Source organism: Amia ocellicauda, chromosome 19 (assembly GCF_036373705.1).
Source record: "Amia ocellicauda isolate fAmiCal2 chromosome 19, fAmiCal2.hap1, whole genome shotgun sequence".
NCBI lineage: Eukaryota > Metazoa > Chordata > Actinopteri > Amiiformes > Amiidae > Amia > Amia ocellicauda.
The window spans coordinates 13999414-14023662 of NC_089868.1; the positions used below are offsets into that span (position 1 = coordinate 13999414).

Below are 24249 nucleotides of genomic sequence, written 5' to 3' on the forward strand. Positions count from 1 at the left end.
ATTTAATGTGTATTTGTGTAATATTGAACATTAACAAAAAAAAAATCTTGTGGTTGGTCAGGATTATACACCCACACACATTTTTCAAATCCATATGGTCAAATTTTCTATAACAAATTTAGCTTTATAGCGCTCAGTAAAATAGTTTTGAACTTTATATCAGATTGAGCATGTTTTTATTTTGAATAACATGCTTAACACGTGGTTCACATTGGTTGGAATAAGTAAAAAAAAATATATGTACCTTGATTTTATCTGCATTTAACATGATCCAGCATTTAACATGTCGGAAGATTCCAGTAAGGAACATTAGACCAGGCGGGAAAATAACGTGATTTTAGATGTTGCTTTTATGAAGTACTGTAGTGATTATCTATTACCCCAACAGTCTAATGGAAAACTAAAATGTATAGTGGATTCAATGTTATATCGAATAGTGTATGAAATAATTCTAACCTTCATCAAATTAAAAAAAAATATATAGTGTCCTTTTTGTCTGTTGGATAAGGTGAAGTTGTGACAATGGTGAGACTAATAGTCAATATACTGTTAAGTTTCAGATAACTTTTGAGCCAGAAATAGCATCAACTCGTGTGAACATACATCTAATCACTGCTACGATTTGTTCAAAGGGCCACTCTAGTCGAACAAATGCTGTCTATGGTTCCCTGAAGCGCCTTAATTGGCGGCAGTTACAGTTCCTGACTTTGGCTCAACCAATCATCTACCTGCGCAGCTTTTCGACCGTTCCCCGCCAGCCAATCACATAACGCGGCGCTTATCAAACGTTCTGTTTGGATTCCAACAACAGAACAGACCGGAAGTGATTTACACCAGCCCTTTAAACGGAATTATTAATATGTGAACCTGTTGATCAAAGTGTGCATGCATTTTATTCAACAATCTATACAGCTCAGTTTGGGTTTGTATCAAGTGGACAATATTGTGCAAGTTTCGAGTTTGTGGAAGATGTTCACTTGTTTCATTTATTTTCACAGTTGCACAATAATTGTACAAACTATATTGTAACTACATTGACATCCTTTGCCAGGTAAGATATTTCTTTATGGAACATAGTTGTGTAGGCTACATTGTATTGCAAAGGCACACAAGCGACTGCCGTACTTCTGTATGCTTTGTTATTAATTAAAAATAGTGAGTACAAACAGTGACAGTTCTAGTGGGTATAAAACTAACATAGGCAATGTGCAAACAATTAACTGATTCACTAAATATGTATGAAATTATGTTCACATAATCTCCGATAAACTGGTTATCATCAGCAGTATTAGGTTTTTAGCCAATATCTTACCCCTTCCCTGTGTTTTCTGTTTGTGGATAATTTTCGTAGAAATAAATGTAGATGACACCACTACTATCCGCTTTTGTCAAATTCCTTTGGGTTTGCGTGGTTGCTTGTTCTGTATTATTATACTGGTTATTTGGAGGTAATAACAGAAAGCGTAGTCTTACTTTTTCTGTGTCTTTAGTTTAACAGAATTAGAAAACGAGCTAAACGTATTCCCCCCATATGATCCTTTTAACACAGGGCATGAGCCTTTAGCAGTGTCAGTCATCCATGTTTCACAACACCGAAGAAAACCTTGTTGCAAATGTGGTTGCTTTAAGGAATGAGCTGAGGAGAACTGAAACAAACCTACAGAGTTTGGGGGAAGATCTGAGGTATGCCATTTACATATTTAATGTACGTGGTCTTTGCAAACCTTTGGCTCCAAACGATAAAGACCTTGCACAACTATACAATGAAAGCTTTTGACGTCACAGATGATACATTAAAACCCAAAAATGTAGCTTCATCTTGGAGGATGAATGACACAGGAGAACTTCTGATAGACATAAATGATGCTGTATTTATTAATCTGTGTCATTAAACAGGATATGTCCATCTTTGTTAGTCATCTGAAGTGGTGCTTCTGTATGTAGGTATTGGTCTGATATGATTCAGTTGGTTCAAAATTGACTCTTACGTGGTCTTTACATGTTTATCAGTGATGTCCCCGGTGCCGTCTCGAACTGCAGCTCTCATTCTGCGTTCCCAGTGGTGTTAACGCTAGAAGATCTCCAGCAGCCTGATGAGACGCCGCCTTTGCCAGGCAACCCCCGCCTTGCATCGACCTCTAAGACGATGGCTGAACGCAGAGTTCTCTCCTGTAGCAATGGAGCCAGCCGGGATTCCCGAGTAAGACACAGCAGATCGGTTACTGTACCTGCTTCTACCAATGTGAGACCTGCACTGGGTAGGTCAGAGTTATAATGGTGCCCTTGTCCCACAGTCCCTTTCAGGTTCCTCTTCCTTGGCCCGGCAGGTTGAGATGGAGAACACCCTGCTCAGGAGAAAGCTCAGCACCATCCAGGAGGAAAACGTTGCGTTGGCTACAGAGAATCGCCAGTTAACCAGAGAGCTGGACTTGGTGCAGGCCGAACTCACCAACTCTAAAACCAAGGTGAGCATCTGTCTCTCAAGATGCCATTTCCCTGCCAATATGTCTTTCAGTACAGCCCAGTGTGACCTATAAAGTCCAAATCAAATGCCCTCATTTCAGATCCGCTATCTGGAGTCTACCATGGGATCCAAGGCCTCAAGTGTCCCAGTCCTGAAGGAGCAGCTCCGTGATCTGGAGGCAGAATTTGAAGTCCATGAAAATGCCTTGAGGTGAGGAGTCATTAAAACATCCCACAGATGTACAAACAGCCTACAAAGAGGCATTCAGAACTGGACAGTGGATACAAACCAGGGAAGCCTCTTATAATTATACAGACAGAGACATTGCCTTCTTGAATTCTTGTCTTCTGTGTTGTCCTTCAGAGATGCTGAGCAGAGACTGGAGCAGAGCCAGCAGTCGTCCCTCTTCATGGAGAGAGTGGTAGAGAAGCTGAAGGAGGAGCTGAGGAGAGTGAAAGCAGAGCTGGCTGACCGAAACCGACAAGGGAAAAGGTATATACAGTGAGGGGAAAAAAGTATTTGATCCCCTGCTGATTTTGTACATTTGCCCACTGACAAAGAAATGATCAGTCTATAAGTTTAATGGTAGGTGTATTTTAACAGTGAGAGACAGAATAACAACAACAAAATCCAGAAAAATGCATTTCAAAAAAGTTATAAATTGATTTACATGTTAATGAGTGAAATAAGTATTTGATCCCCTATCAATCAGCAAGATTTCTGGCTCCCAGGTGTCTTTTATACAGGTAACGAGCTGAGATTAGGAGCACTCTCTTAAAGGGAGTGCTCCTAATCTCAGCTCGTTACCTATATAAAAGACACCTGTCCACAGAAGCAATCAATCAATCAGATTCCAAACTCTCCACCATGGCCAAGACCAAAGAGCTGTCCAAGGATGTCAGGGACAGGATTGTAGACCTACACAAGGCTGGAATGGGCTACAAGACCATCGCCAAGCAGCTTGGTGAGAAGGTGACAGCAGTTGTTGCAGTTATTCGCAAATGGAAGAAACACAAAATAACTGTCAGTCTCCCTCGGTCTGGGGCTCCATGCAAGATCTCACCTCGTGGAGTTTCAATGATCATGAGAACGGTGAGGAATCAGCCCAGAACTACACGGGAGGATCTTGCTAATGATCTCAAGGCAGCTGGGACCATAGTCCCCAAGAAAACAATTGGTAACACACTACGGCATGAAGGACTGAAATCCTGCAGCGCCCGCAAGGTCCCCCTGCTCAACAAAGCACATGTTCATTGGCAAACTTCAGATGGGCCTGCAGATCAACTCAACTCGCCGTGTTTGGAGGAGGAGGAATGACCCCAAGAACACCATCCCCACCGTCAAACACGGAGGTGGAAACATTATGCTTCGGGGGTGTTTTTCTGCTAAGGGGACAGGACAACTGCACCGCATCAAAGGGACGATGGACGGGGCCATGTACCGTCAAATCTTGGGTGAGAACCTCCTTCCCTCAGCCAGGGCATTGAAAATGGGTCGTGGATGGGTATTCCAGCATGACAATGACCCAAGACACACAGCCAAGGCAACAAAGGAGTGGCTCAAGAGGAAGCATATTAAGGTCCTGGAGTGGCCTAGCCAGTCTCCAGACCTTAATCCCATAGAAAATCTGTGGAGGGAGCTGAAGGTTCGAGTTGCCAAACGTCAGCCTCGAAACCTTAATGACTTGGAGAGGATCTGCAAAGAGGAGTGGGACAAAATCCCTCCTGAGATGTGTGCAAACCTGGTGGCCAACTACAAGAAACGTCTGACCTCTGTGATTGCCAACAAGGGATTTGCCACGAAGTACTAAGTCAAAGGGGTCAAATACTTATTTCCCTCATTAACATGCAAATCAATGTATAACTTTTTTGAAATGCGTTTTTCTGGATTTTGTTGTTGTTGTTATTCTGTCTCTCACTGTTAAAATACACCTACTATTAAAATTATAGACTGATCATTTCTTTGTCAGTGGGCAAACGTACAAAATCAGCAGGGGATCAAGTACTTTTTTCCCTCACTGTATTCAGAATTGTAGGCAAGCTCTTTACACGTGTATGATTAGTGAAACAACAACACATTTAAAGTGGCGAGTTGTGTTTCATGTTTTACCTGTTTGTACATCATGTCTTTACAACAGATTTGAATATGGTATAATGTAAAAAGTCCCTACTCTGAACCACACTAGAGCACGATAGAATAGACGCGAGTATCTCAAAAAGTAAATGTAACGAACAGGGTTGTATGTTTAAATGCATTACTTTATTATTATTTTATTTACAGAACTGAACAGCAAAGAAATGAAGCCCTTCTTAATGCTGAGAAACTGACAGGAGCTTTTCAGGAATATAAAGAAAATGTTTCTGAAAAACTGAAGAAGGTAAAGGAGTGTCCGGGGGGGAGACTTTGTATTGACAATTGTGACCTAATGATTGTGTTTACCTGTGGGTAAAAAACCTTCTGTTAAGGTGGTTTAGATAAATTATAATTTTAGTGTTTTTTTGCCGTAATTGAACAATCCCTGCTTTGGACTTTTTTCTTTCTTGTGTTGATTTTTGTTTAATTTTAACTCACACCTTAACCAAAACGATTTAAAATGAACTGACCATAACCGTTTTAAATAAGTCCTCATGACCTGCAGCCATTGGTCTGGTTGTCAAAGTGACCCACACTCCCTGCTCTGATGGTCAGGGTTGCAGTGAAGACTTGATCCGTCCTTTTCCAGATCCTGGAGGGTGAGGAGAAGCTGAAACAGAGCCTGGTGCAGTGCGACCGGGAGCGAGACGCCCTGCAAAGCCAGTGCTCTCAGCTGGAGCGGGACAGGGACGACCTGACGCAACAGTTGAGGTCAGTGTGACTTTTCCTACATGGAATATCATTTTTATTGTGTCCTCTGCTGTTCTCTGGTATCATAAGGAATATCTGAGGATTTCGAAGGCGTATTGCACGGCGCCGGTTCCTTCTCTTCACCAGTGCTCCTCTCTCCTCTCGGGCTGTAGGCGGCTCCAGGAAGGAGCCAGTCGAGCACAGGTGATGCAGAACGATCTGGCAGCCGAGAAGCAAGACCTTCTGTACCTCCTGGAAGAGTCCAAGCAGAAGGTGTCGAAGCTGGAGAGAGAGCTGGCGGACAAGGAGGCTTTTCAGACCGAGAGGGATTCTTTGCAGAGGGAGAACAGTGACCTGAGGTCCCTCACAACCTGCCAGAGTCAGAGACTGGAGCAGTGCCAGAGAGACGTGGAGCAGACCCGGGCAGAACTGGCCAGCCTGGAGTCCATCCTGGCTCAGCTGCAGCCTACAGAGGTACCCAAGACCATTGCCAGTGCCTTAAGACATGATTGGGTTCTCAGGTGTGGGGATTGAATGTTGTCTGAGAAGTGTTGGGCTTTCTGCAGTGACCAGCTCCTCCTGTGTTTGTAGGATGCAGGTGGAGTGACCAGTTCCATGATAGACAGCCCAGCCCAGTCTGAGTCCTCCGAAGGATACCTGAGGGAACATCAGGCCCAGTGTCAGGACCTCAGGTACAGTACACTCTGTGGAAGTGTAATGTTGACACTTTAAGAAGCATGGACAGTTTGTAAATCAGTGTTTCATATAGTCCCATGTTATTACCTTTTCTATGATGTTGTACTTCTTTACCATGTTCACATTTGAAGGTTGCAGCTGTCCCTGAAGGAAGCCGAGGTCCAGAGACTGCAGGCCCAGCTGACCTCCGGCCTGACCGCTCCGCACCTTCCTCAGAGAGATCTCCTGCCCGGTCAGTGGCCACCTGTGAAGGCCTAGACCTTTGGTCATCATTTTCTCCTCAGCCATTTATTCCAGTGGTGTTTAGTGTAGGAAAGGCCATGGCGAGTTATACTGACTGTTTTCTGCTGCCGTATTGCCTCCCAGGAGAGGGGCCGTACCAGCAGCTGCTGCCCGTGCTGAGGGCTCTGCAGCAGGAGAAGGGCAGGCAGGCGGCGGAGGTGAAGAGACTGCAGGAGCGGCTGGCCAAGGCGCAGGCCCAGATCTCCTCTCTGCAGTCCTGTATGGACCAGCGCGCCCGCCACTTCCAGCACATCCACGACGAGCTGCTGGGCAAGGCTGCCCACGCCACCACGCTGGAGAAAGAGGTGAGTGGGCCTGTTTAATACATGTTTCAGTGAATGACATCATATCAGAGGTTGTGGATTGTGCCTTTCATGGTAGGGAACGTATGCCCTCTTGTGCCTAAACTGTGAACTACAAGTGGTGTATCTAGATTTGAGACCTTGATACATTCTTAAATGCTGGTTTAGTTTGGCATCATTGAAGGATGAACTGAAAACCTCATATGCTCTGGGGTATCCTGAGTCTCAGCACAGAAACCAGTATGATTGATTGATTTTTTTAGTTTTGTGCACTCGCATACAAGAGCCCTTTCAATGCCGCTCTGGATTTGACAAAGATGAGGATTTGGGATGGGGTGCGCTGTTGTCCGTGGCTTTGAGGACCATGGTCAAACTCCCTGGTGTTGTGTGTTGTGAACCACAGCTGAAGAAGAAGAGCGCTCGTTTGGCAGCCTTGGAGAGGCAGCTGCAGGAGAAGACTTCTGCATATTCTGCGGCTGCTGTGAGGAACACAGACCTGGAGCAGGACCTGCTGGTAACTATCTCTCTCTCTGTCTCTCTCTCAGAACTTCTGGAATGTAGCCACACTCTGGGTTCTGTAGTGGTGGCTATAGTCTATTTAATTTCATATTTTTGAGAAAACTGGAAAGAAAACAATGGTCTTCAGTAGCATAAATTATATTCTACTGAGTACTTTGGTCCTAAGGTGTTTTTCCCCACCAGAATCCTTGGTTAGTTTTGCAGACACAGTGCGTTTACAGCTTTTGAATATGGCAACTTCATTGGAAGTCTAGCTCCCAGAACCCTCATGCCACAGAGGTTAAGGATTTCACATTCTCAACAGATGCAGATAATAATTTGTTGTTGTCTTATGATTTGAACAAGCACTGCTCTGTTTCAACATTAGTCCAGTTAAATACTGTTTATTAGGTTAAGTATTTTACATTACATAAATAAAAACAATTCAATTTTTAATACTTGTGATTAAAATCATTAAAATGTCAGTCCTTAAAATCACTTAAAAAATTTTAAAATCTTTGTGATTTTAACAAGAACTAAAACAATTAACTTTAAAAAAAAAAGCGTGCCCAAAACAACAAAACAAACGTGATAAAAGCAAAAACTGCCCACCAACAAAAAGGTCAAATACATTGAAAATAACTGAAAATGCATTGAACAAAATAAAGAAACAATTAAAAAGGAAAAAATAAAAAACAAACAAAAAAGGTCCAATGCATTTTAAATTAAACCCAAAACGGTCAATGTATTTGACAACAAAATATAACAAAACTATACCAAAAACCCTAAACAATGTGATTTAAAAGCAACTAAATCTTTAAAAACAATTAAGATTCGTTTTTAAAATCTTTTTAAAAACAATCATCCGTAAAATCTTTAAAAGATCTTGGACTCGGGCTCCAGCAGGGGGAACTGACCGTCCCCGGAGGTCCAGTTAGTCCAGTTAAATCCCGAAACAGAAGCACTTAACTTGCTGATTTAAGTTTCAGCATGGGACCATCTGCTTTACTGAGTGAACTCTGTAGGCGTTGTCACCTCATGGTGTATTGATCTGAAGATGTAACGTTCAAAGTTGAATCACAAGAGTTTGTAAACTCATTGGAATTATTCTGCAGCTACTGTACTAGTATACAAGTATACTGTTTTTAATCCAATTAAAAAACGTCTAGGTGTCTAGGACTAATGGTAGTAAGTATCAAAATATTTAATACAATTCTTTATCTGTTGTCTCCGGTCTGACGAGACTCCCAATCTCATGACAGCTCCACAATCCTGGTGGTATTGTCTTTCCTCACTAATGTGCAACAGTGGATTCTAGTTCTAACTATTGTTTCTTAAGATATTGAATCCCTTTTTTTTTCTTCATTTTCTTTATTTCTTGAAGGAAAAGAGCAACAGTCTTCAGCGCCTGGAAAATTCTCTCAACAAAAAGCAGAAGGATTTCCGTCTGAGACTCGAGAAGACCGAAAAAGTTCATGCCCAGCAAAATAAAGAACTGGAGGACCAAATTAAATTGGTATGGGTTGTATGTAAATATAATGTAACAATTATAAGTCACCCTACTGAGTAATATAATAATAGTAATAACTGTCAAACTAGTGCAGGGCGTGTACCTCAAGAAGCTGGCTGGCCAATAGAGGGAGCTAGTGAGACAACAGATAATAAGTGGGCAGCAAAGATAGGCCTTCTGTTTAGGTGCCATGTTCTCTCGGGGTGTTTGCATGTTAACCGTATGATACATGTGATGTTGTTTTTGCTGCTATTGCCGGCAGCTGCAGCTTGCTGGGGAGCAGAAGCAGGCCCAGCTGAGGGAGCTGGACAAGAGCCTGGCGTCGGTGCTGCAGGACAGAGAGGAGGCCCAGCGCCACACGCACAGCCTGCAGGCCGCACTGGCACAGCTGCAGCAGGTATGGCACGGACCGGGCACCACTGCAGCCCCAGCTTCAGTCATTAGATCACAGTGCCTCACAATTATTGTCTTGGAGGACTCTTGTACCGAAGACTTGGCCTTGGATCCAGTCCTAACCTGTTCCTTGTAACTGGCAGGAGATGGAGGCGAAAACCAAGAGGAATGAAGAGGCTCTGAGGATGTTGAAAGAGCACACGGACGATTCTTCAGCTCAGGTCTGTTGCTTAGAACTGCTTTTAAACAGGATATCGACAGGCTCCTGCAGTAATAAGGGTCTCTGTGTGAATTCACTTGATGATAAAAAGCTGATTGACTGAAACTCCTTTCCCAAGATTTTGTTCCAACAGGGAAACCGTTTTATCTTTATATTTCATTGGGACGTTTAGTTTGTGTGTTTATTTTAGGAATGTCTTGACACTAGATCATTCTATTCTATTCTATTCTATTTTTATCCTACTAATTCACACATTCCCACTGGGCATGTTTCTTACACATTATCGTTTTAATCTGAGCCTCTGAAAACATCCCGAGATCTGTTAGATACCTTTGAGAACAGGTTTCCGTGCTGCACCTGCCCACAGACTGGCTAATAAGATAGTGAAGTTGTTTCTTTTGATCAGAGAGTTAAAGTCCCCCAGGTCACATGTGTTTTTGTAGGGCAGTCTGCTTCTGGAATATTCTGAAGCTGTGTTTACAACCAGAAGAACAATCGTGAGTGTCATATTTTTAGTCGTGTTTATTTTCTGAATCTCTGGACACAAATAGATCATGCGAAGACATTTCTGCTACATCTGTTTACAGTTTGAAGTCTCCTTAATCCGAGTCTCAGAAAATGTATTGGCCCTTACCTCAGTATAGAGTATTGGCACTAGACGTTTTAACTTTCCCATCCTTGCACTTGCAGGTGAAGTGTCTTGAGACCGCACTAGCAACGTGCAAGGAGGAAATAAGCCTCCTTCTGCAGCACATGGCGGAGAGCGAGGAGCAGTTCCAGAAACGGCTGGAGATGAAGTCCAAAGAGGTCATCGCTTTTAATAGAGAGATCTTAGACCTAGACATCTTTCCTGCTGAGAAAAGTAATTGTACGACCTGACCTTCATGGGAAGAAAATATTATTTCGTTTGCCGATTATGCTGCCAGAGAAATGGTCTTCCGTAAACCTTTAACTAATGGTTAGAGTATGCATTAACAGAATGAGAGAAGTGAACAGTTGGCCAACAAGAAGTTTTCAAACACACTGAAGACTGCAGAAAGGAGGAAAAAGAAGGGTGGAGTATCATCTTGTTGGGAGGGATGGGAACATAACCGTGTGGGGGGGGGTTACCCTGTGACCTGTGGATGGCACACTGTGACACTTCTGTGTGCTGTGCAGGTGGAGGCCTTGCAGGTGGAGCTGAGGGCCCGTGTGTTGAGTCTGCAGGACAGCACCCAGCACAGCCAGCAGCTCCAGCACAGCCTGCAGCAGCAGCAGGGGATGCTCCAGCAGAGCACAGCCCGCGTGGCAGAGCTGGAGGACAGCCAGACCCGGCTCCAGACACAGGTACTGCCCCGCACATCTGGTCGCCGTTCAGACCTGTCTTTTTGTGGCTGTCCCCCTCAAGCTGTGAACCAGAGTGATTGGGGTGTCCCCTTTGTGTATTAAGAAGCCACAGCACAGGTTAACTCTGTGGTCTTAGCCTGGAAATGGTAACAGATGTCCTTCCTTGGTTAATGCTGATGCCAAGGTTGTTTCATAAGGCTGAGTCCATTCAACACATTATTTACTATATTTTTCATTCAGGACCTGCTGTAAATCAGCTTTGCAGTTGCCAGTGGTTTAGTTATTATATGTTAATCACCTGTGACTTTAACCCACACCTTCTATGTAAATATATCATTTTTCATACTAGCATTCATTCACTGTTCCTTCACCCTTTTAGCACAGGTGTATCGGGTGTTTTGTGATGCATAGTTGTTCCATTCTGAGAAGTGTGTTTCAGGTTAATGCATATTGTCAACAGTACTGTCCTCTGTTTTACATCCATGCAAAACCTGTTTACTGAAACCTGAACTTGAATTCACTCCAGGGCATTTAAACAAATATTTTAACCTTGCCGTGCACTGAAAAATATATCCTAGCTATTTTAATTATATCTGTTCATTGTAGCGTTGCGTAGGTGTGAAGGAAATTACTACCATCTAGTAAAAACATGCCTTTTTAAAGTACATTTTAAAAGTAGGTTGAATTATTAATAATTTGTTTTACTGTTCTCTTTCCAGAGTAGTGAAAAGGCAAGAAGCCCGAAGTAAAATTGCTCCACAAGAATTTGTCCTTAATTTGTCCTTAACAAAGTGTGAGCAGTGATTGTGTTTATGAAAATAAGGCTGCTATTTAGCGTGCAGGTGAAAGCAATGAATCAAACCCTTGAAAGAGTCTTTCTGTGTGTTCCTGTTTCGCCGATGGCAGAGGGCTCGTGGAAGGACTTTATGAAAAGGTTCCCTTTAGAAACGGACTGTTCACTTTAACCTCAACACTTTTCATTTCATAATGGCCATAGAAGTTTTGTGATGATTGACCAGATTGCAGTAATGGAGTGTAGATTGTGTTAGGGCTAAAGCTAAATGAGGTGCAAACAACATAGTGCTGTTGGATTGGCAATGGCTGCCACACAATGTAGGTCTTTGTCACAAATAGAGTAATCTCTTATCAGGAGTAATTTACAATGTTATTTTTGTAGCAGGAGAAGTAATGTCCTGCTTTCAAAGCTTACCAGGATAGGGTGGAAACCAATTCACCCACTGTCTGTAGCGGGTGACGGCAGCTGTCAGTGGCTGTTTATGTGCTGGTAAATAATGAATCGCAGTAGGGGTACGGTCATGACTCTTTAAGCTGGTTATGGATGGGCCACTACCTTCTGTGGTCCTGATGTGGTGTCCTGTGCTGCAGTTGTCCATCCTGGAGCAGCAGCTGGAGAAACAGAAGGCCGCTGCGGCCCAGGAGCTGCTGTCCCTGGAGGAGAAGCTGCGCGATGCCTGTGTGCAGAGCGAACACAAAGACCAACACGCAGCACAGCTGAACAACACTGTCACGTAAGACGCATGATGTTTAATCGTAGTACCACTTCCAAAAAGTGTCTATAGTTGCACTCGTTTTTCGTTTCTACTGTATGCTGTGTGTGTGTGTGAGGTGTGTATCGAGGTGAAGAGAAGTTTTTCACATTCCTAAGAATAGGAAAATCTTACCACATACTCTCTGCATATTCTAAATATGTGCTCAACTTGGATTTGGGTCTTGAACAGTTAATTCTGTGGATTTTAAGGACATTGAAGAGAATGACTTGACTGTTATTGTGCAGAACATTTCAGTTTAACTGGAAATCAGTGTGTTATGTAACTTATTTTATTTTGGTTTGTTCCTTCACACACACTGTGATCCTGACAAGAACTATGAGATTCAAGACTATTCATGAACTATTTCAGCCTGAATGAGCACGAGGTGTTTCAACTTTAATTAAACTTATGAATTCAATTTACACTAATATTCTACTATATATAACTTCTAGATATTTTATAATGAAACAATGGAAAAAAATGAACTTTTAGAAAGTGTTTTTTTCCAACTTAATCCACCTCTAAGGACCAAATTAAATCAAAGACTTCACCCATCTGCTAATAATAAACTAAAAACCTGTGCCCAGTGGCAGCTTGGTTTTTAACAGATTCTTCTTTCTTCTACTCGTAAATATGACCATTATCAAGGACGTTTAAAGTTTGTGAATAGTGGGTAGGCCAGCCAGATCCATTCTAGTTAACAGTTCCTTTCTGGATCAGCAGTTTTGTGGTGGCAAATTTGAGGCAGACTAGACTAGAATATAAGAGCATACAGCTGATTATATTTGAGTGCTGTTCTGAAGTGCTGAAGTACAAAAAATTGTACTTCAAGATGACAGTAACCCCACTTTGCTTATTGGAAGTACTAGATTCATTATGTAAAGTCTATATACACCTAAAGACACCCAAATGGTGTGTTTTTAGGGGTTAGAAACGAGGAAACGGGTTGCATCTTTCCGTCTAGGAGTGGCAAGTAAATGGATGACTTCACTCAATGGCTCAGTGTCTGTTCCTAGGGACAGTATTTTATGGTAGGTAAGTGTCTACACCCATCATGCCTGGCATCTGGAATCCTAGAGATAGGTCCTATCACTGCTGACGCCTCCTGTTGGAAATGGTTTCTGCTAGACAGCTCTGCCCATTGCTGGGACCCATCGACTGCACTGAGCGAGATGATGAGAAATGAGCTGAGTGTACATTAAGCTGTTCAGTCACTATGGGAGTCGCCAGCTGTGGAGTTACTTAACACTTTATAATTAGCCGAAGGGCAAATTAAATTGATTATCAAAAGGAGTAGTCCTGTGTTTTCTTGGTCTTCAAGGAATACTGAGACATTCACAACGGTATTAATGTACCGTGTCTAATCAAAGAGTTTTATAGCCATGTGCAGAAAGACAATATATGTGTAAAGACTTGCATAACATCAAAATGTCTTTATAGACATTACAGTTTGTGTTCCCAAGAATATAGCTCAGTACATTTGACTCCCTTTTATTGAAGATTACCACATTTTAAGTGTCATTTCTTACTCCCAAACATGGCTAAAGCAGAGATTTGTCATGATGTAACTGGGTATCCTGTTGCTTCAGCCACATTGCTGTGTTGGTTCAAACTGTTTAGCCGTCACTGCTGATTTTAGGTTGTTCTTTATCTTCTTTCCTTCAGAGGTTCAAATAATCTGGCTATATTACATTTAAACTGCAGATGTTGATGTTCCTTTACTGGGTTATGTAATGCAGTCTCTCAATTAGAAAGGGAAGTGTATCAATAGAGTGAGTATTTGCTAATTTGCTATGTAATCTGTGATGCTCAGTAAACACTGCCACACTTCAAACAAAAGCGGAACATGAAGAAGAAGCTCATGACAGCACAATAGATGTGCTTTAGACCACATGTCAACCACACCGCGGCATGTGTCAATGCAGGAGCTGTGTGATGTCAGTGCCCTTGTTGAGATTGACAGTAATGGCAGTTCCGTGTCTTTCTAAGGAGGATGGAACAGGCCTGTAGATTTAGTCAACATGTGAGATGGTGAGAGTGATCTGCTCTGAACCATAGACGTGATGCCAGTGTTTAATCAGCCTGATCACAAGCTTTTAGTTAAAAAACGAATTACACCTGTTTTAACTCAGAATACACCCGGGCTGCTGCTGAAGAGACCGGAGGCAAAACATTGGCTTTGAGATAAATGTTGTGTTGGATTGGGCCTTTACTGAAGGCAAGCTAAAAATTCAGTTTGAACGGAGCACACATTCCAGCTGTAAAGTTATCCAAAGCATTAATGGGAAAGTGAATTATTACAGTAAGGGATTTGACTGTAAAATGTACGAAAGAAGTGAAATTCTGTTAAAAATGTCTTCAGCGCGTCCAGTGTCCATTTCAAATGTGTGTACTGTCAATGGAGTGAGCAATGTGAAAAACTGGTCATCCACTGAAATTACTGTAATTAGACGGAAAACGAAAACCTTCTGACAACACTCGTGCCCATTAACAATTGAAAGGCTTCAAACAGTATTTTATAGGTTTAAGACATCTTAATTACACAAATATTCTCTCTAATCAAGATGCATAATTTTTTGTTTTTGATTCATAGACTTCGGATTTTAGACTAACTCCTTATACTCAGTTTCCATGTGTCTCCATCATTTTCAAATGGCCATCCTTATTCTTGTGCAGTTTGTTTTCTACTAGGGACAAAACAACAACCCAGGAATGTCCAACTAATTATTTTGATTGGTAGGTCAGTGTTTTCTGTCCCCACTTATTAGAATTTATGGCTTACTGATAAATAACTTAAGTTCATTATAAATATAACTGACTCTGTTTATATAACCTTGAGGAACGTTCAGTATTTGTACTGAAATGGGATATAACACGGTCTTTTGTACCCAGGGGTGTAAAACAAATCCCTTGTAGATATTCATACATACTCTTTCAGTCCCTATGTCATATAAATCACCACATAAACTGAATGGATTAAGTTAGAATCACTAACTAATATGTTTTGAGAATCCCAACATTTAAAAGGAGTAAGATGGTAGGAGGTTCAGGATCACTTGACCATAGTGTTCTTGATCAAGAGCATATCTTACCACTTCATGTCATAGATTCTGCTCACAAGCTCAGGTAGCCTTCCTGGATCTCCCTCCCTCACACAAAGGCACAGCACTGTCCAGGATCACAGCCCTGTACATGCACACAGATGCCCGCTCACACTTTTACCCACAATCCTTGCTGCGGAATCCTGGCAGCGGCTCATGACTCGGATATCTAATTCCATAATGAATACATGGATATTGAGTTTTTCAGCTGGGAGCCCATGTAGTTGACCATCTTTGCGGCGTGGATTGTGTATTATCTGTGGAGGGTTGTCTTGGCATGCCACAGCTCTGTGTAGACTCTGTGTAGACTTGCACACGGTTTTATTCAATATCTTTTTGAGGGCACATTGACTTATTTAGATCCACTAAATTGTTCTTCATACTTGTCAGCCTGAATAGGATCCTTTTATGTAACGTGGATAAACGCTACTATTCATACACTGGCTCTGTGGGGCTCAGACACACTGGGATTAGTGCCTGCAGAGAATTAGCAATTCATAATTTCCTCTCTAAACTCCAAGTTTGAATGGACACGTCTTATTCCACCTTGTGACCTGGGATAAGCAAAGACCACAGGCAGGTGTTCTCCGGAAAGACAGTCTGTACAATCCTTTGAATTAAAACTTCGGGGGTCGGGGGTCAGTCCTCCTCACAACCTTCAGACCAATCACCAGGTTGCAGAATACATCTTGTACTGTATTATCTTCTTAGAGGATCCACTTGTATTCTCCTTTATAACCTTTTTTAGTGTAAAATGTCACTGTTGCGTCAGTTGAAAAAGCGCTTTTTATTTTCACTGGGAGTGCTGCAGTTGGTCCAAATTTATATCTGTCAATGTGTATATCAGTGTATTTTAATCTGCTCTGAAGTATTGCCACATATAGCATGGAGACAATGGCTTAAGACCTGTGAGCTATTTATGTTGAAGTCCTTTTCATCTCTTTTGCAGTTGCTCAGTGCAGGGCCTTGTTATGCGTTTCAAATTCCACTCATAGTTGAGCAAATTGTGTCACAACAGTGATATCTTTTAAACAAAACCCTTGTCCTCTGTTGTCTGTAAACTACATCAGAAATTTAACTGCAGGACATCTGTGGGCTTCAGAGGTTCCCTTCACAGTTGTGACATTGTGTGATGTGTTGTTTGGTCTAATTGCATTTGTGCAAAGCTGTGTATTCAAAGGGGTCAAGCTGCAGAGGAGCAACATTCAAACCCGTGATCCTTATTCCCCACAGGGAGTGCAAGGGGGAGCTGGAGGAACGCAACAACGAGCTGCTGGACATGGATTCGGCCCTGAAGGAGAGACAGTGGGAGCTGCAGCAAAGAGCCTCCCAGGTACAGTGCAGAAGACACTCCACACTGCATTCTGGGAAAATATGTCCCTCGGGCTTGGAAGAGAGAAACCTGTTTGTATTGTTAACCTTAAAGGGTAGGGTCCGAGAAAGGCACATGGGGCTCTTGGTGACTCTACTGCTGTATAGCAGGGGATATTCATCTAGCACCAGGAAGTGGTGTCACAACTCTGCACCAAACTGCAGCTTCATGCCAGGTTGCTGGATTTAAAGCCGCACGTTTCTAAATGTTACAGGATGTGAATGATAAAAGGGGAAGCGCAGACTCTGTAGTGCCTCCACCACCTCTCAAAGGAACGCTTGGTTATATATGTACCCGTAGATATGCTGGTTTACATGTTCTAATGTGACCTTTTTTTTTTACAGCTCTTCCAGGCCACACAATCAAAGATATTTATAGAACTGAACAGCTTGACAGGGGTATAAATATAAATGATGAATGCATAGAAATTGCAAACATACCCTCTCCTGCATAAATATTTAACACACTGTCTTGTGCTGAAGTCAGAAACATAGCTTTTTGACCCTTGTGCTTTCCGTAGCTGCTCTAATCCTCTCTGTGTGTGAACCCCTTCTTCTTCCCCAGCTCAGCCAGCTTGAAGTGACCGTCCGCGAGCACAAGACCGATATGGAGCAGAAGATCGTACGGCTAGAGGGGGCGCTGGAGAAGTCACAGCGGGATGTTGAGGAGCGAGATAAGAGAGTATGTTGTCTTTTTTTTTTTTTGCCAGTGTCTACATTTTTGTGGTTTCCCTTCCCTATCTTTTTTGTTCATCATTGAATGACTCATTCTCTCCAACTTCTTACTTTCTCCAAGACTTGAAAGACATGAAATGAGATTCACTGTAGAGGGAATGGTGTTCAAACATTATTGCAAATTCAGCTTGGCCGAGACACTACCTTGGCTTGATTCTTAATAACATTTGCCAATAAAAGCACAAGCACGATCTAATATAATCAGAAGAGGACATGAGTGACCTTTCAGCCCTCACAGGGTATGACTAAGAGCTTCACAGACATGTTTGTAAATAGGGATTTCATTTATATATTTATTTTAGACTTTAGGGGATAGATCTTTCCCTTATAGAACTTTAGAATCCCCTAGCTGTCCCATGAAGCAGTTCAAAAAATATTCTCCATATCCATTTTGGTTTGAAAGCTTCCACTGTGGAAATATTAAAGGATTAGCCGTGATAGGATTTATGGTTTTGCTTAGCTGTTGAGAAGCCAATGTTTCCATAAAAATAATTACAGGCTACTCCATGGAAAATCAGTTTATTTGCAGTTGCTAGGACTGAAGCACAGAGGGAGCACAGCTGTCTTGAAGCAGTCTGGCTGAGAAAAGGCCTAATGATTGAATTGTAGCACTGAATCACTAAACAGTCGGTAAACATGCACTGAAAATTAGTTTTATTCTCCATAGAAATGCAATCTTCTGAGGCTGGAGAAGGGGATGTTTGGGGGATGGTATAGGTTTGAATTAATATTTGGGATTCAAGGCCAAGCAAATCATTTAATTTCAATTCTTATTGTGGTTGTAAGGAGTTTCAGAAATTCTTGGCAGACAGCAGTCAAAGTTTTATACAAATAAAATACAGGTAACCCATATAATAGTGCTGAAAATGGCTGACTCTCTCTCCTGTTAGGACATGGTTAAGTTGGGCTCGTCTGTGAGGTGAAACCAACTGCCTATAATCACTGTCTTTCTGACTTTGTAGCACAAACTCTCAAGTATAGACATGCCATCCTTATAATTCAGTGTGTCCGCCGACTCAGGTATTTGTATTAGTCTCCCCTGGCACTGATGTCTGTTTCCTACCTGTGCAGGTGCAGTTCCTGAGTGGGAGGCTGGAGCTGATGAAGACACAGCTGCAGGAAAAGGAGAACATTGAAAGGGTATGTCTGTGTCTGCACTTGGTCTAACTAGGGTGCCAGAAAATTCACGGATTTCATGGAAAACTTAAATTTGACTGCTTCCCATCGATTTAGTATTTTTTATTTTGCTTAAAATAACCTTTTCCCATGTTTCACACTGCGTGTGGCAGTTTAATTTTTCATGGATGGTGTCAACGACGGATTTAGAAATACTGATGAAACGTAAGCCAAACCCATAACTCACTGTGTTGTATGTCTTTGATCACTTGATCCGCTTCTCTTTCAATGCCAACTCCTCAAAAATGACTTTTTTGGTTCAGTTCAGCTCAACAGTACAGTGGGCACAGGGGAAGTATCACTTGGCAATTTGAAATTGGATATTAACCTGAACTGCAACCTAGTAGTCTATTTCTGTTCCTGAGTTAGTGATGCTGATGTGAAAGCTGCTCCGTACAGGCTGCAGGCGTGTGTCAGAATGAAGAGACTGCTGTGAAATTCCCACAGCCTTAAATATGACTCGGTTATGGCCTTTTGAAAGATTTAAAAATGTAATATTATGAGTTTCCCATTCTGTATTTAATTGGACAGCCTAAATCATTGATATTTAGTAAAAAAAAGTTTGATTGACCTACTTGACTGTTATTTATGTTATTAATTCTTCCTATTGAGGTTATCTTTGTGCCATAGATTACCCTGATACCTGGTATGCACAATACATCACCATCCATTGTGGGAACAAGGCTTGAATTCTGTCTGCCACAATGTGTGTGATCTGCCACTGTACATGTTGTAATAAATAGATTTCAGTATGAGTCAAAACATGTAGGGTACAGATAGTATAATATGTGTCATTGTAGTTAAGATTTTAGAGGAACCATATTTTGTATTGCAAATTGTTTCCAGAACTAAAACTAAAGCAGAACTGAAAACCAACCGATTTTGGGATTTTCACCAAAGCTCCAGGGCTTTTATTCCCAATATAGGCCTCTGAAATTAAGTGTGGCTTGGAAAGTATTTTCTATGGATTCATTTATACAGAGCTGATTCACTGTTACACAGCTAACAAAGTACCCAAACATCACTGATACTTATTTTCCAACAATAGTTCTGTTTACTAAATGTTTATTATTGTTGCGTCATAAATTTGAGTAGTACCAAGAAAGCAGCTGAAATACCCAGATAAACAGATGTTATGAATAATTCTTTCTGTGTTGTTATTATGATGATGTTGATGATTATTGGTGTTGTATCGCTGTGTTAGGAGGCCGTCTCTCAGGGCCAGCAGGTGAGGCTGGGCAGGGAGCAGCTGCAACGCTCTGTCCAGGAGCTGCAGGACACACGCAGACAGGTGGACCGGCTGACCCAAGACTTGGACCACAGCACCCAGCTCAACCATGACCAGGTATCCCACGTCAGTACAGCTAAAGGCCCTCCCTGGACAAAGCAGGTTACAACTCCTGATGCTTGCTTATACATAAGGCCTAGGTTTCCATGCGTTCACTTCCTGGCTCAATGTGAATTCTTCTCCCTAAACCAGGTGTAATTTTGTATTGTTTCATGATTCATTTAATCATAATAAACTAAATTGAATTCATAATAAAATGTTACAATGTCATATCTGTGGAAGGTGTCTATGTCTATCATTTTATAGCCGGATGCGGGCAGGTCACAAAATTAAAATGATCCTTCTCATTCTTAAAAAAAGGCCTGGACCAAATCAAAACTGTCCCCTAACTCTGAAAGGCAAATTACAAACTTGTACCCACTTGCGGTTTAATTTATTGTCCGAAGCCACTTGCTACCACTTATAAACAAAAACACAATTACACGTTTGTAATTTGTGAATTGCGGGTAGGTTCAAGTTTTGATTCGGTCCCGGCCTAAATGTATTTGTGCTGGTGGCTCTAGTTCAATTGTTCACTGTACACTAGCTCAGTCTTTGTGAAGAACAGTCTTGTGCAGATGGGTTCACAGCAGGAAGCGATAAATAAACTTGTCTCTGCCCCTTTTTTTTTTTTTTTTTTTTTTTTTTTTTTTGAGAAGTGGTTTGTGGCGGAGGCATTTACACAGAGTTATTCAGTTTCAATTCATAGAGAAATTTAATTAAATTCCAGAGCAGAGAAGATAAGAGTTGCAAAGGTAGTTGGGGGTCAATTCCTGAAAACTGAAGCCGCTAGCAGTTAGTTTTGCTACTTTGAATGCCTCCTGCTGTTCAAAGATTTTAAACCTTTTTAATTAAAATGAAAAGAACCTCTATAATCAGGGTAAAGAACGATTAAGTACTTTCATAAACTCCTGTGTACACCTCGGCCTTTCACACTACCTGGTCCCTTCTTCCTCCAGGAGGCCCGGATCAACCGGCTGGCTGAGGAGCTGGGGGCTGCCCAGGCCAGGGCGGCACAGGCCGAGGCCAGACTGCAGGAGCGGGTGAGGACTCTGCAGGAGGAGATGGAGCAGCTAAAGCAAGCCCACCACCGAGAGGTATCTGGCCTATATAATGGCTATATAAACTTGTGGTATTCACAGATGTGCAGCAGAACCCCCAGTGGGCAGGGAGGTGGCATTTGTTAAATAACATTAGTTCAGCATCAGACCTTCAGAGAGGTAAACTGCCCCTCTTCCCGTTCCTCTGCCCCGGCTTGTGGGAACCGTAAACTGACAGATGCCTCACTGGAATCCCAGTATTCGCAGTTCGCAGCAGTTTGTGAAGGCGTTGCATAAAGGCCGCAGGGCACAAAGGGAGAGAACCAGATATTATGTGTCAACTCTAATTACTTTCATACAAAAGTGTATGGTAAAGCACCACAGAAAGAGCACTCCTCATCACAAACGGAGGCAGCAGCTCTTGTGTTGCTTTATAATACTCTTACTCAGCACAAAGGGATTCAAATGTATTCCTTAATGATTTTTCAGCAACGATTGAAATTGACCGGTGTGTACATGTTAAGCATTGAACAAATTAAAAGAAGCCCAAGAAAGAGAGAAATTCCCATTTGCCAACATTTAAGCAAATCTGGGCATCTTTCTTCCTCATAAAATGTTTTTAGATCTTATGTCCTGTTTCCTATGCCGAATGCGTAAAATATTTTTAGATTATACAAGGTCTGAGGCATCGTTCTGTGCTTTTGTGAGCTGGCTTTTCCTGTTTGTTTGCCTCTCTGGACCTGAAGCAGACTTGAGCATTAAAAGTCTTTGTTCCATTATGACAGAATCCCAGTAATTTGCTGCACAAGCTCACCCAGGGGATATCCAGGGGCTTCAAACATCAATACAGATGCATCCATGCTAGAGTCAGTGCTTTTCTTTCACTGTTGATGCATAAGTGTTATGGCATATTGCCTTTTTTTGTTGTTGTCTTAATTTAATTTGGCAGTGGAGCAGCAAACTAGGAAAGCCCAAATTGAATGCTGCTAATTGGAAAGGGGAGAGCTGTGCATCTGGATGTTTCGGGGGCTGCTGCAATTATTATAATCTCTAAGTGTAATTTTTATATTTCTAAGGAGATTAATGTATTCATTGAAAGATATTAGTGTGCAATTGCCTTGTTTGAATGGGTTATTAAAGTGTGTTAATTGAACCAAAAGCAGCAATCAGCGGCTGCACCAATTTGTTAAGAAAAGATGCAGAAATTCCTGTTATATATTTGAGACAACATTCACAGTAATGTTATGTTTGATGCTCTTTTAGCTCATAGGCCTTCAGGAGAGCCAGGCGCATTTACTGGAGACCACGGGTTCCATCTCGGACAGTCTGCAGAGCTCTCGGGAGCATCTGCGTGAGCAGCTGCGTCACATCGAGGCCGAGCTGGATGAATCCAAGGGCAGCCTTGCTTCCCTGCAGGCAGAGCTCGCAGTCCGGGACCAAGTCATCCAGGCTGCTAACGAAGCCCTGCTCATTAAAGTGGGTCTGCAGAGTTGCTATGTACTTTCTGGACTATGTGCCAGTTAGATCAGCCTTACCACCATAAGGTGTTAGCCTTCTTTTATCTTTCATTTCTCATCATGTAGGAGTAATTACCAACACTTTTGCCCAGTTTTGGCTATCTGATATGCTCTGTAATTATCACACACGTTGTAGCGTTAATCTAGTACAGGACATGGTTGTGTTTTCCTTTAAAGGTATTTCATAAACAAGTATGAAAAATACATATTGGTGGAATGTTTTATAGAGTAATTTATGTATCATTATCACACACGGATATAACTATAGAGGTTCTATAGCTTAGAGTATAATAGCTAATATGAAATGAGAGAGACCCTCAATTAAACCCTGCTGCTCTCTGTTCTGGTTCCAGGATGCAGAAGTTGCGAGACTCGAGGCCAAGATCTCGAGCCACGAGAGAGCAGTGGAGCTCCAGTCCGTGTCCCTTCGCTCTGCCCTGCCCCTTGCTGGCAGTGACGCCCCGGGCAGAGACTCCACCTTGCACGTCCGCCACAGCCCATCTGCCCACAGGGACCGGCATCGTTCCCTCAACGCTGCAGACACTGTCCCTGACTGGATCATTGCCGACTCGCTGGAACTCCCCAGGAATGTGGCTGAACATCTCAAGCTCTCCGTGGCACCACTGGCGGGCAAAGAGCAGAGCTGGGGCTGCGGCAGCGAGATCGACTCAGTTTCTTCAGAGTCTTCGTTCAACCCCCTCACCTACGTGGTGAGAGACGAATCCACCATGGATACCAGCTACCCAGAGTCTCAGAAGCCTGACCTGGACACCTTCAGTGGGATGTTGCAGTTTGTCAACCAGCAGATTGGCAGGAGAGAAGAGCCCCCAACTCAGAGAGGAGGCAGCGATCCAGAACTCAAACAAGTAGGTGGTCCGTATTTGTCTGTCTGCTTTTGTGTGTGTTATTGCTTTTTATTGACCATCCCATCACATTCTGGGTGAAGTTGTTTTGTTATTTCTTTGGGTACATGAGCTAACCGTACACAATGAAAAAAGAGCATTGGCCAGTTTGTAACAGTTCTTTTCAGTCTAAGTTTAAAGTGTATCATCATTATTTTTCCATTTTGTTTCCAGAAATCCCCAAATGTCACATCAGAGGACCTCTATTTCAGATCCTTAGAAAATCGTCCATCTTTCTAGAGATGTCTCTCTCCCACCCTGGTAAGAAAGGCTCCATATGAGAAAATGGCATGTCAGTTGAATGGATCAGTCTACCTGTCAGATGTGAACACATGAAACGGCACTTTCTGAACTCCCCATGAACCCTCACATCAGTGGTCAGGATTCAGTTGAAGAACTGCCTCTACAGCAGTGAACAGCATTTGAAATTAGACTGATAACTAGTGCTACTACCTTTACAGCTGATTGTACATGTGTGTGAAATGTATTTATATATTTGTAGGAATGTATTTTGTTAAATTATTTTTTTAATTGTGAAGTCATTTCTTTATACTTTATTAATAAATGATTTATTCTGTACAACTACTTGTTTCTGGATTTATTTATTTGTTATAAAACAAACTAATTTCCTGAGCAAATAATATATAGACACGGGTGACAACATGATATATATTTTTAAGGAAGGAAGTAATAACCACTTTTTACTTGTTCTGCCGCACATTTTTCTGCCGGACTGTTTTTGAACTGCATTCTTGTTTGGAGGCTTCTATCAAGTTAATGAAGGTGAGGACCAGAAAAGAACCGTCTCTAACACCTTTTTACCACAGTATTCTTAATTGGGTCAATATTTTATCGCCATGATTTTTTAAATAGTGTCGCAAAGTTTGTCTGAATCCTGTTTCGCTGCAGGAAGTTCAATGTAAAACAGGACCATAAGCAGTATGTCACTTCCTTCAGCTGCAGGGAGACCCGTCAATGCTGGCCTCTACAGTGTTGCTCTTGGTGGAGATACCAGT

General features: G+C 42.1%; 1 protein-coding gene across 1 annotated transcript; it reads left to right on the plus strand.

Moving 5' to 3' along the window:
- Positions 1 to 808: 808 nt before the first annotated feature.
- ccdc18 (coiled-coil domain containing 18) lies at positions 809 to 23807 on the plus strand. The gene is made up of 28 exons (XM_066692684.1): positions 809 to 1051; positions 1550 to 1683; positions 2011 to 2200; positions 2295 to 2465; positions 2565 to 2674; positions 2828 to 2956; positions 4745 to 4841; positions 5187 to 5308; positions 5461 to 5761; positions 5879 to 5979; positions 6115 to 6215; positions 6350 to 6570; positions 6971 to 7081; positions 8450 to 8581; positions 8838 to 8972; positions 9112 to 9189; positions 9879 to 9995; positions 10347 to 10514; positions 11901 to 12043; positions 16354 to 16498; positions 17102 to 17218; positions 18343 to 18411; positions 19652 to 19792; positions 20734 to 20871; positions 21600 to 21680; positions 22078 to 22290; positions 22685 to 23197; positions 23408 to 23807. The coding sequence occupies exons 2-28, from the start codon at positions 1580 to 1582 to the stop codon at positions 23471 to 23473; spliced, it is 4014 nt and encodes a 1337-aa protein (XP_066548781.1). The 5' UTR covers positions 809 to 1051; positions 1550 to 1579; the 3' UTR covers positions 23474 to 23807.
- Positions 23808 to 24249: the final 442 nt, after the last annotated feature.

What these genes read in the sequence shown, in the direction of transcription:
- ccdc18 (XM_066692684.1), top strand. Translation starts at nt 1,580, where the DNA reads ATGTTTCACAACACCGAAGAAAACCTTGTTGCAAATGTGGTTGCTTTA. An exon ending in AGTTTGGGGGAAGATCTGAG is followed by an intron (nt 1,684 to 2,010) that starts GTATGCCATTTA and finishes CATGTTTATCAG; the next exon opens with TGATGTCCCCGGTGCCGTCT. An exon ending in GACCTGACGCAACAGTTGAG is followed by an intron (nt 5,309 to 5,460) that starts GTCAGTGTGACT and finishes CTCGGGCTGTAG; the next exon opens with GCGGCTCCAGGAAGGAGCCA.